This window comes from Toxorhynchites rutilus, chromosome 2 (genome assembly GCF_029784135.1).
Source record: "Toxorhynchites rutilus septentrionalis strain SRP chromosome 2, ASM2978413v1, whole genome shotgun sequence".
NCBI lineage: Eukaryota > Metazoa > Arthropoda > Insecta > Diptera > Culicidae > Toxorhynchites > Toxorhynchites rutilus.
Genome location: NC_073745.1, coordinates 5,657,798 through 5,674,038, shown reverse-complemented (window position 1 = coordinate 5,674,038; position 16,241 = coordinate 5,657,798). Strand labels below are relative to the sequence as shown.

Genomic DNA, 16,241 nt, shown 5'->3' with positions numbered 1-16,241 from the left:
GGGAGTAGTGTAGAAAAAATCCCGCCTTGGAAATTATTGCTGCATTAGAGTTGTTCAATTTCAAACTCGTTCTGGTGTTCAACCATCGTGGGGGATCGTCACTCTGTGTCCCCTCGAATGTATGTTACCACACAAAATCACGATAGGACTCGATACTTTATCTTTTTTAACGACTTTAAATGCTCAATTGGTACATCGAAAATGAATCGATCTTTTCCATAATATGGAGTTTATGGACCTTCATTGTTCGCTAAGAGAAATCCAAGTACAAAAATGCTTGAACTTAAGTTCATTTGATAATGCTCTGTTTTTGTGTTTTTCAAATGCACATTTCTCATAAATTTCAATGCTCTTTAAACATGTATACTGCAATCTTCAGCGGACTTAACTGGGCTTTAGATATCCCGCATATACAATTCGATATTCCGATTAGATGAGCGTTGAACGAAGTCGAAAACAACAGTATTGTCAACAGGTATTAAAGAATACCTGAGTTATTTTGGAATGCGTTGGATTACGACGATCCTAGCTCTACAGTGAGGAGGCTGTTGACCAAATGTGAATTCAGCCTTCCAGTGAAATCCGGAAAATATTTCTAGCGGTTCATCATGATGATCAAATGATAATCCACATGGTCGAATGTAGCTTTGAGGTCAGGTCCATTCTCGATCGTAGGCTTTTTGTATTGATCGACCTTCCATTGAAAAAGTCATACTGGTCAAGCGTATGGTGAACCTTAATTCTGCTTGTTCATGATTCGTGAGTTGTAGCTCTCATCGTAACATGGTCATATATCATTAATCCAAATGTCATTCATCCGAAAAACGTTTGTAGCCGATTGTAGCAATTACCCGAATGCATATTTATCCGAATGTATTGCTTATTGAACTAAAATTCTCAAAAAATAGATTATGTTTTTTGATAAATCCAATAAAAAATAAGAATAAATATATGAAACAAGGAAGAACAAAAAAAAACTGAAGGATAAATGTATTTTAAATGTTCGTTCTGAGCATTCAAGTTGGATTTACTAATTATAAATATTATAATTGAAACATTTCATAAAATTCTTTCTTCTTTGGCAAAGGGGACCTTTCACGTTGTTTTGAATTATTTTCATTCATTATCAGTAGATTTAACATTCGTAAACTTTTTTTTATTAAATATTTCCTTTTTTCATTTGGGAATATGTCACAATCGGGTAAATGTTCTACTCGGATAAATGATACTCGAGTGACTGTATTTCTTGTGTTAAAATTAAAACAAGTTCAAACTATTGAAATTGTTTACCCTGACTTGCACTGAACAACGCATTCTTTCGAACTAATTACACAAATATATTCCAAGCGTGTTATTCGGCAGTGAAATCTGAACTAAATATTAATTTTAATGGCGCAGGTTAGCAAGACGAAGTTTCTCCAGGAATTTTAGTACCGGCTAAGCAGAAGATGAAAATACGTTTTGAATGATTATAACATTTTAATATGAATATGAAATAAAGATTGTTATCATTTGATACTAAAGAAGTGCTTTACGAAACAGCCATCTTCTAAACATCGATAAACGTGAAAAATTGTTTCCACTTGTACGCCTGTTTTAGAATATTTGTATATAGACAATTTTACTTTATGCAACAGATAACTTGACATTTTTTTGCGGTCCCAAACTACAAAGGCAGGAAAAAGGGTTCCTCACTCCCGATGAAATTTTGCTTTTCCAATTAATTCCGTTCCTTCTCGCAGCATTGAATATTATTCCGCCATCGATTTTCTATCATCAAAGCACGAAGATATCGCGGGAGGATTTTTCTTCCGTTCCACCCTTCTGCGCAACAATTAGACCGGACCTTTTTCGCCTGACTTGCTTTCGATTCGATTCCCGGCAGCAGCGACTATCGCAACGCAAGCATAACGCGGGCTAGCGGCGATGAACATCTCTACAGGAACCCCCCTTAACCAGGGGGGAAATTTTAAGAAATTACCCTGCTATTTTTGACACCATTTAATGAAGCCATTCCGTTGGTTGGATCGTAAGTTTTTTCTCCATCCCAAACGGGAGAGACCGACCGAACCCCATTTGCACTTAACGAATATTGGGTGTGAAAAAGGTTTACTCGCCTACGATTAGACGCTGATAAGGACCTCTTTTTTTGTATAGCTTGCAGTGCAATTCTGCTTTCCTCATTTTCCTTCCAATTTCTCACGAAGTCACGAATCGATTATTTTGAATATCTTTATTTGGGTTGATCGCGATTAAGTATCAGACGGATATTGAACAGCTCTTTCGGTGGCGCAGAGAGTTCATATCTTGAACATCGATTATTTTTCACGACCTTCGGCTCGGCTCCGCTCCCCGATTTCTCCCAGCTGTTTGATTTGTAAATATTTGCCCCTTTGCTAATTAATGAACAGGGCTCTAACTATACCATTCGCAGCGTGGTTTCCATTCCGAACGAGCAAACTGTAAACCACAAATTGGGTGCGAAGCGTCGTTCGGATCAATGTTTACCGCAATCTGCTCGTATTTCTTCTCGCGCCGATAAAGATTTTGATGGTTATCTTGTGCGAGTGTATATTTTTATCCCACAGTCTATCTCTACGGCTATTTGGGATGTAACGAAGCATTATCAATTATCGATTTATTAGGAAAAGCATAATATCATAACTTTTGATGTCGGCTCCATAGACATCGCCATCGAATAGCTGCATGGCACAGTTATGAGATTTTTTCTTCCCTGGATTCATGAACGGGAACACAATGAACCTGTTATATATGCAAATCCGTTTGAAAAATAAACCAAGATGTGCGCTACTGGCGGGAATTTTACAATCTTTTCCGAGCCGTATAAGGTGCAAATTTCCATTCTCTGAACCAGCAGCGGTGAGTATTATACCGGCTGTCATGTGGATGTGTCACTGTTATCCCGATCCTTCCGCATATGGGGGGAACGGGAAGAAGTAAAAACATAAAAAGAACGACAGATACTACTCACCCATGCCTGAGTCTGCTTGGTTGGCAAATCTGGTCCGACGGCGGCGGTGCCGGAGGATCGATTCAACAATGGAATGCTTGTGTTTCGGTTATCTTGCATCAACGGAATCTTGGAGGCGTTTTTGTTCGAGGAGAGCACCAGTTCTCGTTCAATCTGCAAGGGTTGAGTTAATAAAAGTTTTGCTGAATGGAATTCAAATGAAGTGAACGGATGAAAGGAGGAAAAAAGTCTCACCGGAAACTTGCTGGAATGCGTCCGCAGGGGTGGAGGATTCAGCAAGTGTGGCGATTCGGTAGCTGCTGCGGTGCCAGGAATGGGATGGTCATTTTGCACACCATACGTCCCGAGAGGCTGCGGAGGCATCCTATACGGCGGATTCATGCAGTTGACGAATTTCGGTCCGAGCGGAGGGGAAACGGCAACAATACTTTCATTTTCCGCCGCTGTCAGAGAGGGAATGGAAGATGGTGATACAAATGAGCACAGATGGGTTCGATAATAAGATGCCGATTCCGACATTCATAATGAGGAACCCCACAACGGAACGAAACGTATTCTTAGCTGCAAAAAGTATCCGACAAATAAAGGATGAATAAATGACTTTTGGACACGCTGCAGAAGAGTTATCAACGCCTCCCTCGAACATGAATTGCACAAAAATGGAAAGAAAAACATCCGATGGTTGGGTTTGTGTTTCTCTCCCTGGTGCCTCGTTGTTCATTATAAGTTGCCCGTTTATCTTCTGTTTCAATATTTTGTTTAGGCAGTTCTTTCTTCGCCGAAGAAATGAAGCCATACCCGCCCCGAAAAAGCGCCATCCATTGTTCGAAAACGTGCGAAAAACGACGTCTTTAAAGCCTCCCCAGCTGCTGAGAGGGCTGAGACACATCATGGCTTCTTGATGGATTGATGACCGTTTGTTGAGCTTTAATTTGTTTGGAACCGTTTACTTCTTCGAAATTTTAAATTAACAATGCATCTTTCGGGTCAGCCGTTTCGCTCGGAGCCGGAGCCGCGAATGTAGGAAGCCGATATTAATTTTAGAAAGTGTACAATAACTAGGCGTCAAGTGGTGAATCATTTGGCACGAAAGTATGAAACGATTAACATAATAATTTGTTTCTGTTTGTAGCTAAGTGGTACAAAGGGGATTAATGGATCACACTAATTATTTCCGAAAAGAGGTTCATTTGTTTCCAGTAGCTAGTGATCCAAAGATTTCGGAGTTGATTAAAATGTTCTCAAGCAAATCACAGTGGTGGCCAGCTAATAAGCACAATGTGCCAATTTCACGGAAAATGTAATTCAACTGCGTTCGTATGCGTCTTCGTGTCGTTTGGTAAAATCTCAATCAGGTTGGAGGTTCAACCGGTAATCATTGTGTATACATTTCTAATGTTAATTGTGGGAAAAAATAAAGATGTATGAAAAAAGGAAGTTGAAGGAGATTTCATCATACCCAGTGGAGGCGATATGGCGTAGTGGTAACATCCATGCCTCTCATGCTAAAGGTCACGAGTTCAATTCTCACTCCCGACATTCTTCCAAAAATGGAAGTAAAAGTGACGAACCAGCCAAATGAGTTGAAAATCACTATAATAGAGATAAAAAAAAAAGGATCCCGAAGTTGCAGCATTCCCGCAAGCTGAAAAGTGCAGTAAAGCTCATGAACGAGCACGTTCTTCCGCTGCACTTGGTTGATGCTGAGAACATGGAGGAGCTGCAACTGAAAGTTTACTGTGCTGCTGTGGCGACCGCCAACAGTTTAGGATACCGTATTAGGCCAAGAGGCGGACTGCTCCAACATCTCCGTGAAAGGCGTGAGCCTCCATGGCGAAGGAGATTGGAGCAACAGATCCTAAACAAGCGCGCCGCAATTGGAAGACTGATGGCGTACAAAAGAGGCAGCAGATCGGCGAAATTATGTCGCCAAGTTGCTGTGATCGTGAGGCCTACTGAACTTCGCCAGCTGGGAGCTCACCAGCTGACGGAAAAACTCGACACACTGGTACAGCAATTGAGCGTCCTAACAAAACGGCTGAAACGTTACTCTGACTCTGCAAAACGCCAGGAACAAAATCGGATGTTCAGAGATAACGAAAAAGCGTTCTACGACCACATTAGCGACGAGAAGCCCGACTACCGCGAAGGTTTGCCAGATATTAGCGATGTGACGAACTTCTGGGCTGGTATTTGGGAAACCCCAGTACAACATCGCGACGGGCAAATGTGGTTAAGACGGGAGGAGGAGAGTTGTGGTGAAATTGGAGAGATGCCAGCTATCATCGTCGAAGAAAACGATGTCCGCGAAGCATCGCGGCACCTGAGGAACTGGGCAGCACCGGGCCCCGATGGTGTTCAGAACTTCTGGCACAAGAAGCTGACCGTCGCACATCAAAAGATAGCTGAGTGCTTCAACAAGGTGCTACGTGACCCACACAACCTCCCTGAATTCGCCACCCGTGGCGTCACATTCCTCCTCCCGAAAGACAGCAACACATTGAACCCATCAAAGTACACACCGATAACGTGCCTATCGAGTCTGTACAAGATATTAAGCAGCATCATAACCGCCAAAGTTTCTGCCCACTGCGAACAACACCATATCATCGCAGAAGAGCAGAAAGGATGCAGAAAAAATACGCATGGCTGCAAAGACCAGGCCATCATCGACGCAGCCATAGTCGGCCAGGCGGTTTATAACCAGCGGAACCTAAGTATGGCCTATATCGATTACAGGAAGGCTTATGACTCCATACCTCACTCGTTTCTCGTCCGGGTATTGGAGCTCTACAGAATTGATCCCGTCGTCGTTAGGTTCCTGCAGCATGCGATGAGGCAGTGGAGTACGTCTCTGCACCTTAGTGATGGGGAAAATGTGTTGCAGTCTAGAACGCTGCAGATAAAGAGGGGGATATTCCAAGGCGACTCTTTCAGCCCGCTTTGGTTTTGTCTGGCACTGAACCCCCTCAGTAGGACGCTCAATAGAAACGGTCATGGCTATAAAATAAGGTATGGCGACGGCGCCCACGAAGAAGTGACCCATACCTTTTACATGGACGATCTCAAGGTCTACGCTGATTCACGTCAGCGTCTAGGTGTAGCTATCCGGGTTGTCGAAGAAATAAGCAGGGACATCTGTATGGAGTTCGGCCTCGACAAGTGTCGCTGTGTCCACCTGCTGAAAGGACAACTTACCGAATCCGGAGGCTACGAGGTCTATGACGGCGAGTTTATAAGAGACATGGTTCGCGGCGAATCCTATAAATATCTTGGATTCCGACAGCTCACCGGGATTCGCCACTCCGACATCAAGACGGAGCTGCGAGACAAGTTCTTGAGTCGAGTGAACTGTGTCCTGAGGACTTTCCTCAACGCGGGGAACAAGGTACGCGCGATCAACACATTCGCGGTTCCCCTGCTGACCTTCAGTTTTGGTGTAGTCAAATGGAGCAAAACTGACCTAGAGGACCTTGAGAGGAGGATGAGGAAAGCATTCAAAGAGGCCGGAATGCACCATCCTCAATCGGCACTGGAGAGAGTTTCACTACCACGCAAAGAAGGGGGACTTGGAATCGTCGACATTTCTGCACTGTGTGTTGCCCAGGTACGACAACTGCGACAACTACTTCGCAGAACGCGCCAACCAAAACGCGCTATACCGGGCTGTCTGCGCCGCTGACAGAGGATACAGCGCTCTGCACTTGGCGCAAGCGAAGTACCAACTAAACTGCAATCTGCAGACAGTGGAGGAGAAGATTGCAGCTTGGAAGCAGAAGGCAGTGCATGCCCAGCAAACATTAAATCGCATAACAAGCGTATATATAACATCATATGCCCTAAAATTTGGTTGGCATATAATGCGCCTAACTGGCATATGCATGCAAAAGTGGAGGCCATATACATACATGGCAAATGCTTACCGAATTTGTTTGGATGAATAAGGACCGTATCGTTATTTATGGGTACGCCTTAGAGTCTCCGTCTGAAAAAGACTATAGCTTGTTTTGACAGCTGTTTATTTTTCTCCTGTTGTTGACACAGTTAGCGTTCAGTTAGCATTGTTAAAAGATCGTTTTTTCCTAAAAGTGCAATCATGAGAGGGCTAACAGAAGAAAAACGAAAATCCATTGTGACCAGATACTGCTCCGAAACAGGAATATCAATGAGAAAATTGGCGAAGGCGGAAGGAGTAAGCGTCCATGCGGTCCAAAACGCTATCAAGCGATTTGGTATGTATAATACATTGAAGGATCTACCCGGTCGCGGCAGAAAACCTGGGCCATCCAAGCCAAACTTGGATAAAAAGATTTGCAGGCAATTTGAAAGAAAAAAGGAATTATCGATACGGGATTGCGCAAAAAAGTGTGGAACATCAATCGGTATGGTTCAACGTGCCAAAGAACGTAACTCACTGAAGGCATATAGAAAGCAAAAATGTCCCAAACGCAGCCAAATTCAGGCAAGTTCCGTGAAAACCCGTGCCCGTAAGCTTTACGATGGGATTTTAAGCAAACGCGAACTGTGCATCGTCATGGATGATGAAACCTACGTCAAACTGGACTACAAAACTCTTCCTGGGGCACAGTTTTACACTGTAAAGCAAGGAACAGATGTCCCGAACGCGGAGAAGTCAATTTTTTGCGAAAAATTCGGTAAGAAAGTGCTGGTTTGGCAAGCTGTTTGTCAATGTGGCATGAAATCATCTCCTTTCTTCACTCTCGGGAATATGAATGGTGAAATTTACCGGAAAGAATGTCTCCAAAAGCGTGTGTTACCGCTCATCCGAAAGCACACTGGTCCGACACTATTTTGGCCTGATTTGGCATCATGCCACTATGCACGTTTGACCTTGGATTGGTATCGCGAGAATAATGTCGATTTTGTGGAAAAGGAGATGAATCCTCCAAATTGTCCGCAAATAAGACCTATTGAAAAATTTTGGGCTTTGATGAAGGGACGACTGCGGAAGAAGGACAAGGCAGCCGATGACCTTGAGCAGTTCAAAAAGGATTGGATAAAAGTGAGCAAACAAGTCGATGAGACGGTTGTCCAGAACCTAATGAGGGACATCAAGAAGCAGGTGCGATCATTGGCGCGAAAATCAGAATCTTGATTATTTTTTACTGTTACTCCTTTCTTTCATTCATAAGATACAATATTTTGATATCAGAACTGAAAAATAAATGCAATATTTGAAATAAAGCTGTGTTTTGAGCGTACCCATAATTAACGATACGGTCCTTATGCAACTTCGACCGGCTATAATAGCGATTATGTTGAATTGAATTGCGATCTAATATGAATATATTCATGAATTGTCAAAGCACCAAATACGACTTTTGCCATACTCATATACGATTTATTACAGACATAGAAAAGAAAATACAAATGGCGCAAAATATTTTCGTGAAATGTTTATTATAGCCTCACGAATCGCCATTTTTATATATGAGTATTTATGTTTGTAGAAATAATAATTGTTTGATTGACTTGTGTTGGGCGTGGATTATGAATGTTTAAAATGGCACAGATTAATGTTTAGTGAAAACTGCTCCGATGTGGGTTCGAACTCCGGTCGTCTGGATTATCATCCACCAGCTATCTCGCGCGGCTATCTGAAATTTAATTCAACAGCGGTTGAAACTTTCGAGTGCATAAGAATTTCATTGACATTTCAATATGATGTAATATGTTCTTTATTAGGATCTAATATGATTTACTGTTTCATGATTTTCTTCAGCATGCAACACGATTTACTACAGTACTGAATCGATTTAAATTATACGCTTATACGACACACAAACTGCATCAGCGTAATATACGCATATGATGCGGATTAACAATTTTTTACGACAATGTATATCATAAAATTGATGTTTATTATACCGAATTGCGACTTAATTTGATAATAGTATATAAAATCGAGTTTTTGCATTTTATGCGATTTCAAGTATACACGACACTTACTTTGATTGATATTATATGCGATTATGATTTATTCGGATTTCTTGTAAGACTTGGCACGTGCAAAATTATACGATTTATTGTTTGCTGGGTGGTGCCCACCCCCATCAACTGGACCGGCCACACGTCGACAAGGCCGCATATAATCTGTGGCTAACGCGTGGTGAACTCTCTTCAGTAGTAGAAGCCGACATGATAGCCATCCAGGACAGGATAATGCCGACGAGAAACTGCAGGCGGTACGTCTGGCATCAAGACGTTGATGACATTTGCCGGATGTGTCATCAACCAGGTGAAAACATAGAGCACATTATGGGAGGCTGTCCCGTTTTGGCCAACGCAGCCTACACCGAGCGCCACAACAACGTGGCCCGTATTGTTCATCGACAACTGGCGCTCCAATGTGCTCTACTGGAAGACAACGTACCAAACTACCGGTACCTGCCTGCACCTGTCCTGGAAAATGACCGTTTCAAGCTGTACTGGGATCGCACTGTTCTGACCGACCTCTCGATCCACCACAACCGCCCAGATATAATGGTTTACGACAAGAGCGACCGCAAAGTCACCATCATCGATGTCGCTATTCCACTGAACCAGAATCTGGAGGAGACCCACGGTCGCAAAATCTGCAAGTACCGACCATTGGCCGTGGAGCTCAAGGAACTGTGGGGGCTAAGGGAGGTCCCAAGAATTGTTCCAGTCGTTCTCTCTGGAACTGGAATTATCCCGAAGACACTTCTGGAAGCGCTAAAGGTGTTGAACATCGAGAAGGAATTGGCCGGCATCCAAAAGTCGGTCATCCTTAGCACCTGCGCGATTGTCCGACAATTCCTCGGCCAGGACTAAAACAGCACGAGCATGCAGATACGTGCATTCCGCAGAGCCAAGTCCCCCTTTGGCATTCAGAAGCCCGGGGGCAGGCGAAAATTCTGGCTAGGTTCGCCTAGTTAAGAAGTGAGATAAGTCTGCCAAAAAAAAATCTTACCCAGTGTCAGTTGGACTATATACACACAAAACTAATTTGTTCTCCAATTAACACAATCTCAATAAGATAGTTAGATGAATAAAGTAATGCTGGATTATGTCGAATGAATGAGATTTTCAATTGAAATAAATGTAATCTTGTTATCTGTTACCTAAATCATGAATAAGCACCCAGAACTATTAGAAAATTTATGTGCGGAACTCAACAACACTGCCACAGATGCAGTATGATCCAAAAGACCTTTAATGAAGAATCCATGCCATATTCAATGGTTTTCATGTGACGAGCGTTGTTTAGACTACTATTTATTCACTTTAAAAGACACATACCGATTCCAAACGTTTTTTTAAATTTTGGGCCACTCCCAATCTCCCCCAGCATTCTCGTCAACAATACACATCTACCGATTGCCAGGTCTTTTTCGAAATCGTCGACTTCTATTAGATTTGCTGTTGGACATTCTCTTGGTGTGTCACTAGAGTTCCAATTAAAATGATCATTTTCGAACGAGACTTCTGCAATATGTTGATTACCGCGAAAAAATACCCTATGCAAAATTTCTGCTTAATCTGATTTTATTAAGGTGAAGGTGGAAGCTAGTCACAAATGGCTGCTACATGGCGCTCATTTCTTTCATCTCCCTCCCTCACCCCTCGCCCGAAAATCAATAATTTTGCGAAACAGTGTGAAGAAAAATATCATACACTTCAACATATCAACCAAACTCTAATCGATTACTCACAAGATATTAAATTTTCATCTGCTGTCGCACTGTATAGTGAAAACGTCGGAAAACTCGTGCTAGTGCTCTGAAAGCTAAATTTTAATTTTTCAATTTTCCGCAATGGTTTTGTTTGTATTGGTGAAAGCATCGTTATTTTTTCGACACTGATGCTAGACAACATCATCGAAACAGCTATAAAAACCACTCAATAAAATGTTATTCCTGAGTCATAGCGTTTCATGTCATGAAAATCAAGAGAATAAAATTGTGTTGACATCAATACAATTATTATTTTTACGTTTATTGGGTCTATAATGTAAGTGTTAGCAACTTGAATATTGGTTAAGAAAATGGTATTGCAGAGCTCGGAACACTGCCACGGCTGCCTATGATTTCAAAAATAATAAACGGAAAAGTATTGCATTCAATCAAAATGCCTCGGCCAGCGAAGAGAAGGGTTAAGGCTCTCCAACGTGAGTATGTGAAAACAATACGATCAACGAAGGAAAAAAATGAGGAATTATCAATATCGAGTTACTGTGCGGAAGAACTTGTTGATAACAAAAGAGATAACAGTGTCGAAAAAATAACGATGCTTTCACCAATACAAACAAAACCATTGCGGAAAATTGAAAAATGAAAATTTAACTCTTAGAGCACTAGCTCGAGTTTTCCGACGTTTTTCATTGTACATTGCGACGGCAGATGAAAATTTTATATCTTGTGAGTAATCGATTAGAGTTTGGTCGATATTACTTGATGGGAAGTGTGTGAAAACGATAATTTTCTTCACACCGTTTCGCAAAATTATTAGTTTTCGGGCGAGATGAAAGAAATGAGCGCCATTGTGGCAGCGATTTGTGGCTAGCTTCCACCTTAACCTTAATAGTGTAAGGTATGTTTTCGCGAGAATTAGGAAGGAAGTCTTGTTCGAAAATTCGAAGGTCATCCATTGGCACTCTAGCTCATCTGCTAACCCTACTATAGGGCCAACCCACTACATTCTGCCTGGTTATATACGTTTCACAAAATCCGAATGCTTGTATACTTCGTAAAATATGTGATTTATACGCCTACATTATACGCCAAGTTGAAATTTACCGCGAATATTGATCGTTATGTTCGAAAACACCGAGTGCTCTTCGCTCAACCTCTTTGGCCGTCTAGCCCGCTTGAGTTATATCTCTGGAAGGATCCTCATCCTATAGAGTGCATGTTTTGTGTGGAGCAGCCGACTTCTCAGATCGATCGGACATTCCAACGGCCGTCATGGCGGTTTTCAACTCGCGACAGAAGCCTAAAAATCACCAGACTTCAACTTCAATATTCTGTTTTCCTTAAAGCTATCGATCTTCGTGTGTCATTGTCCTTATATCCTTATTTTCTCCTTTTCCTTTTCCTTTGTGAGAGATCGGATCCCTTCTTAGGAATAAGAAGAAATGTAAATACATATTAGATATAAGATAGGTTTAAGAATTGAGTGTGATGAGTGTGATTTAGAGTGTGAGTGTGAACATTGTCAACATATCCTCATACTCCCTCCTTTTCCTGAAGAAAATATGTCACCCTTCTAAACTCGAGTCGACCGCGAGTAATCGGTTTTCTACGTTATTAACATTAAGGAAAAATGTATATATACTAGTAACAATACAGTAAGGAGTACGGCTCCTTTAAACTTATGTAACTGAGCCTGTAAAAATAAACGATTCAAATAAAAAAAATGCAATATTCAAAACTAGACACGGAGAAAAACTATAGAGAATTGTATCCAAGACACGATCGCATAGAAAGTATGACTATGCAATCCTTGTATTTAATTTGCTGGTTTTGAAGAAGCAGTTCGAGAAACATCGATTCTTTCTTGTCTTTGCGAGAACAATACAAAAAGTGGTATTTGTTTCACCAACACCGTTGTTCCAACTTCCTCAATCACTTTAATATATCTTGAACAACCCAAAGATATATACACTAAAAATGGCGATAATTGCAATTATCAAGTATCATTCTTTATTATGTTTAGTGTTGCCTCAGTGGTATCGCACTCCCAGACATCTTCCGTGCATTGCCATTCAACAAGCACCGAACACGTATCCGACTGCGAACGCACACCAGTTGCAGCGATAAAAATTAAACATTGCTAGAATGACCTTTTATGAGAAATCTTTTCTCGAATTCTCAGTCAAAACCGTCAGCAAAGCTAGGATATTGTTGTATCGAAACTGGGAGGAACGTGAAATCAAATCACACGTAACAAACCAGCAGAAGAATGTTTTTTTTTGTGAGCCGGCGATGATGGCCCAGCGTGATTTCCCCTACATAATGCGGCAAAAACATTATGATTACGCCTGCCAAGACTCGACTCGATGTGTTGATTACAATGCCAGATGCACTGGTCGAGGGGAAACGAAGATGACACAAAACGTGCAGAATAAGCGATGCGCTACTTTGGATATAGAAAGAGACTGAAATTTTCCACAGGTGAGATGCAGAGGCAGCATAGATGAAGCAATCGTATGTTCATTATGTGACAAGTTCAGATTGGCATTTCAGGTTAATGGTTTTACATATAGTTTAAGGTGCCAGAGAGGAATTCAAGGGCAAGACGATTAAATGAGCTGAGACTACACAAATCATAGGTCCGATTCAGGGCCACCAAAATTTCTACTAATTCTTGGTTTGATTTCACTCTAAAATAATGTCTAACAAACGAATAGAAAAAGATAATGTCGTAGTCGTATGCCAACAATGCACAATGGTCCAGGAGATGCATTTCAGTGGAAATAAGCATTTAGCGCTCGACATTTATTCTCTAGACAAAAACTGCCTTCGACAAAGTTGTTACATATGATAGAGCGCTCATTTTTATGTTGCCAAAAAATGGGGTGACCAACATTTTCGATTAAGTAAAATATCTAACTTTCTTATCTCTATAGATAGTGGTAAACATAGTTCAACAATGTTGTAGTCCCAGTTATTTAAAACATCTTTGTAGAACAAAGTTTTTTTTTCAATCTCTTGAAATAACCGACATAGCGCGTTTTTCTTAATTTGCGTTGGAGTCACCATTAAAAAGACTTTTTTTTGCTCTAACTTATATATATTATATAATAATTCTACATACAAACTGTCTTCGAAAGACTTTTAGAACATACCAATACAAACATTTCGCGATGCAGAACTTATCAATATCTCAACTTCACTCAAAGTTATTGATTTTTTTCCCAAAATTGCTTGCCAATCTTCCTGGGGCAAACATAAAAAATGTTTGTTGACGGAATTTGAAAGAGAATTTGAATTTCACTGTGAATATGTGATTTTCAAAGATATGTTATTTTTGGTATTTGAGTAAATTAAGATTGAAATCGTGAGTTTTTTTGGTGTAAACCCATCAATAACTTTGACCAGGATAAAGATATTGACAAATTCTGCATCGCAAAATGTTGGTATTGATAAGCTCTAAAAGTCGTACGAAGACAATTTTGATGTAGAATTTTAAATATAAAACATAGAGTCAAATAACCGGGTTTTTCATGGTTACCCTAATGCAACTTAGTTAAAAAACAACTTTGTGGGAGATATTTATACTTTAGGCAGAAACTGTCTTCAACAAAGTTTTTACATATGATAGAGCGCTCATTTTTATGTTTTCAAAAATAGGGTGACCAAAATTGTCGATGAAATAAAAAATCTAACTTTCTTATCTTTATAGATAGAGAAAAAACATAGTTCGACAATATTGTAGCCCCAATTATTTTTATCAACTTTGTAGAATAAAGCTTTTTTCTAACTTTTAATATAACTGATTCAGCGATTTTTTCCTAAGTTGCATTAGGGTGACCATGAAAAAGCGGTTTTGTTTTTGCTCCAACTTTCATAATTTTTTAAATTCTACATCAAAATTGTCTTCGTACGACTTTTAGAGCTTATCAAAACCAACATTTTGCGGCGCCGAACTTGTCAATATCTTAATCCTACTCAAAGTTATTGATGGTTTTTCAACCAAAAATTCATGATTTCAATTTTAATTTACTCAAACACGAGAAACAACATAGTTTTAAAATCACACATTATGTAGAGTGAACTCTGTTCTTTCAAATACCGCCAATAAAGACTGACCAGCAATAGAAGAGGGCATATTTTTTGGGAAGGAATATCAATAACTTTGAGTGAAGTTGAGATATTGACAAGTTCTGCATCGCAAAGTGTGTGTATCAGTATGCTCTAGAAGTCTTTCGAAGCCAGTTTGTATGTATAATTTGAAATATAAAATTTAGAGCAAAAAAAAAAAAAGTCACAGGAGGGTTGTGTCCGAGACACGACCGCATAGTTATGTATGGATGAAATAAAGAAAAAAAAAAGACTCAGCAATGTAATATAGGATGATTATCATTTCCGAACACAATTATCAATTTTTCTCATCAGTAGAAACTTGTTACTTTCATATAAAGAAAACATATTTGAAATGAGAAAGGTAATTTTATTTTATAACTTTTACCTTCTGTGTGTTTATTCAACCCAATGCGAATTTTAATTGGACTAACAGCACCTAATACAGGTCGGACTCGATTATATATAGACTCGATTATATACAGACTCGATTATATGTGATTCGATTATATACAATTTTGGACTCGATTATATACAGTTTGGAAAAATATATTTTTTTTTAAATTTCAAATATGACTTATTTCAAAAAGAAATTTAACCTTACAACGTTAAGGTGTAATTTAAGTGGTTATTACATGTACAGTGCGGTAAAAATCGTGATTTTTGAAGATTTTGCTTGAATTTTCATCAAGAATTGTTTATATCGACATTGCTGCCAAATTAAGAAATATAGAAGTTGGGTGTCAGAGAACAAATTGTAGGGCGGCTAGAGAGCTTCAATTTAATTGATAGAAACAATCTAGTTTAATATACATTTCTAGGATAAAATTAATAATAACACATTAAAAATTATTAAGTTTTAAGTTTTTCATTTCCAAAGTGTTATTAAAATTCACTAATTTAGATGTTCCACTACTATATCCTGTACTAAATTTCCTCGTCTTTCAAATGAAAGTAACAGAATCGTATTCCGTAGCGTACTTTGTAATGTAGAGCCAGTTAGAGGCCACAAAGTCCCAAACAAAAAAAAGTTCAATAACTCTGTCATTGTTGAAATTCGAACATATGCGTATTTTTTTCATCAAATATGATCGTCTATCACTTCCTGAGGGAATTTGGATAAATTAATTTTTATCATGTGAGAAAGGTTTTGTCTGACTTTAAGGGGATGAATCAAAAATCAAATTCCTCTTTTATATTCATAAAACGAAAAATACATGCAAAAAAAAACGAAAAAAAAATGTTTTTTTTTGACTCGATTATATACAGGATTCGATTATATACAGTGAAAAGAAATCAGAAACTGTATATAATCGAGTCCGCGCTGTACTATACGTAGAGCATATGGGAAATCAATCTTTCTAATATTTCTCCACTTTTCCAATTTTTCTCGCCGTATAAACTTTCCCTGTATGAAAATAAACACAACAAAACAGACAGCTTAAACCAAATGACGTTAACTG

General features: G+C 39.7%; 1 protein-coding gene across 3 annotated transcripts in view; it reads right to left on the bottom strand.

Moving 5' to 3' along the window:
• The window catches only part of LOC129771229 (uncharacterized), a 74,334-nt gene that overhangs the window by 37,302 nt on the left and 20,791 nt on the right, over positions 1–16,241 (bottom strand). For all 3 annotated transcript variants that reach the window (XM_055774658.1, XM_055774656.1, XM_055774655.1), the window contains 2 exons: positions 3,227–3,435; positions 2,993–3,145 (listed from right to left, as the gene is read on the bottom strand). In XM_055774658.1, coding sequence (XP_055630633.1) covers positions 2,993–3,145; positions 3,227–3,373 — 300 coding nt within the window. In that variant the 5' untranslated portion in view covers positions 3,374–3,435. The remainder of the gene's footprint in view (positions 1–2,992; positions 3,146–3,226; positions 3,436–16,241) is intronic.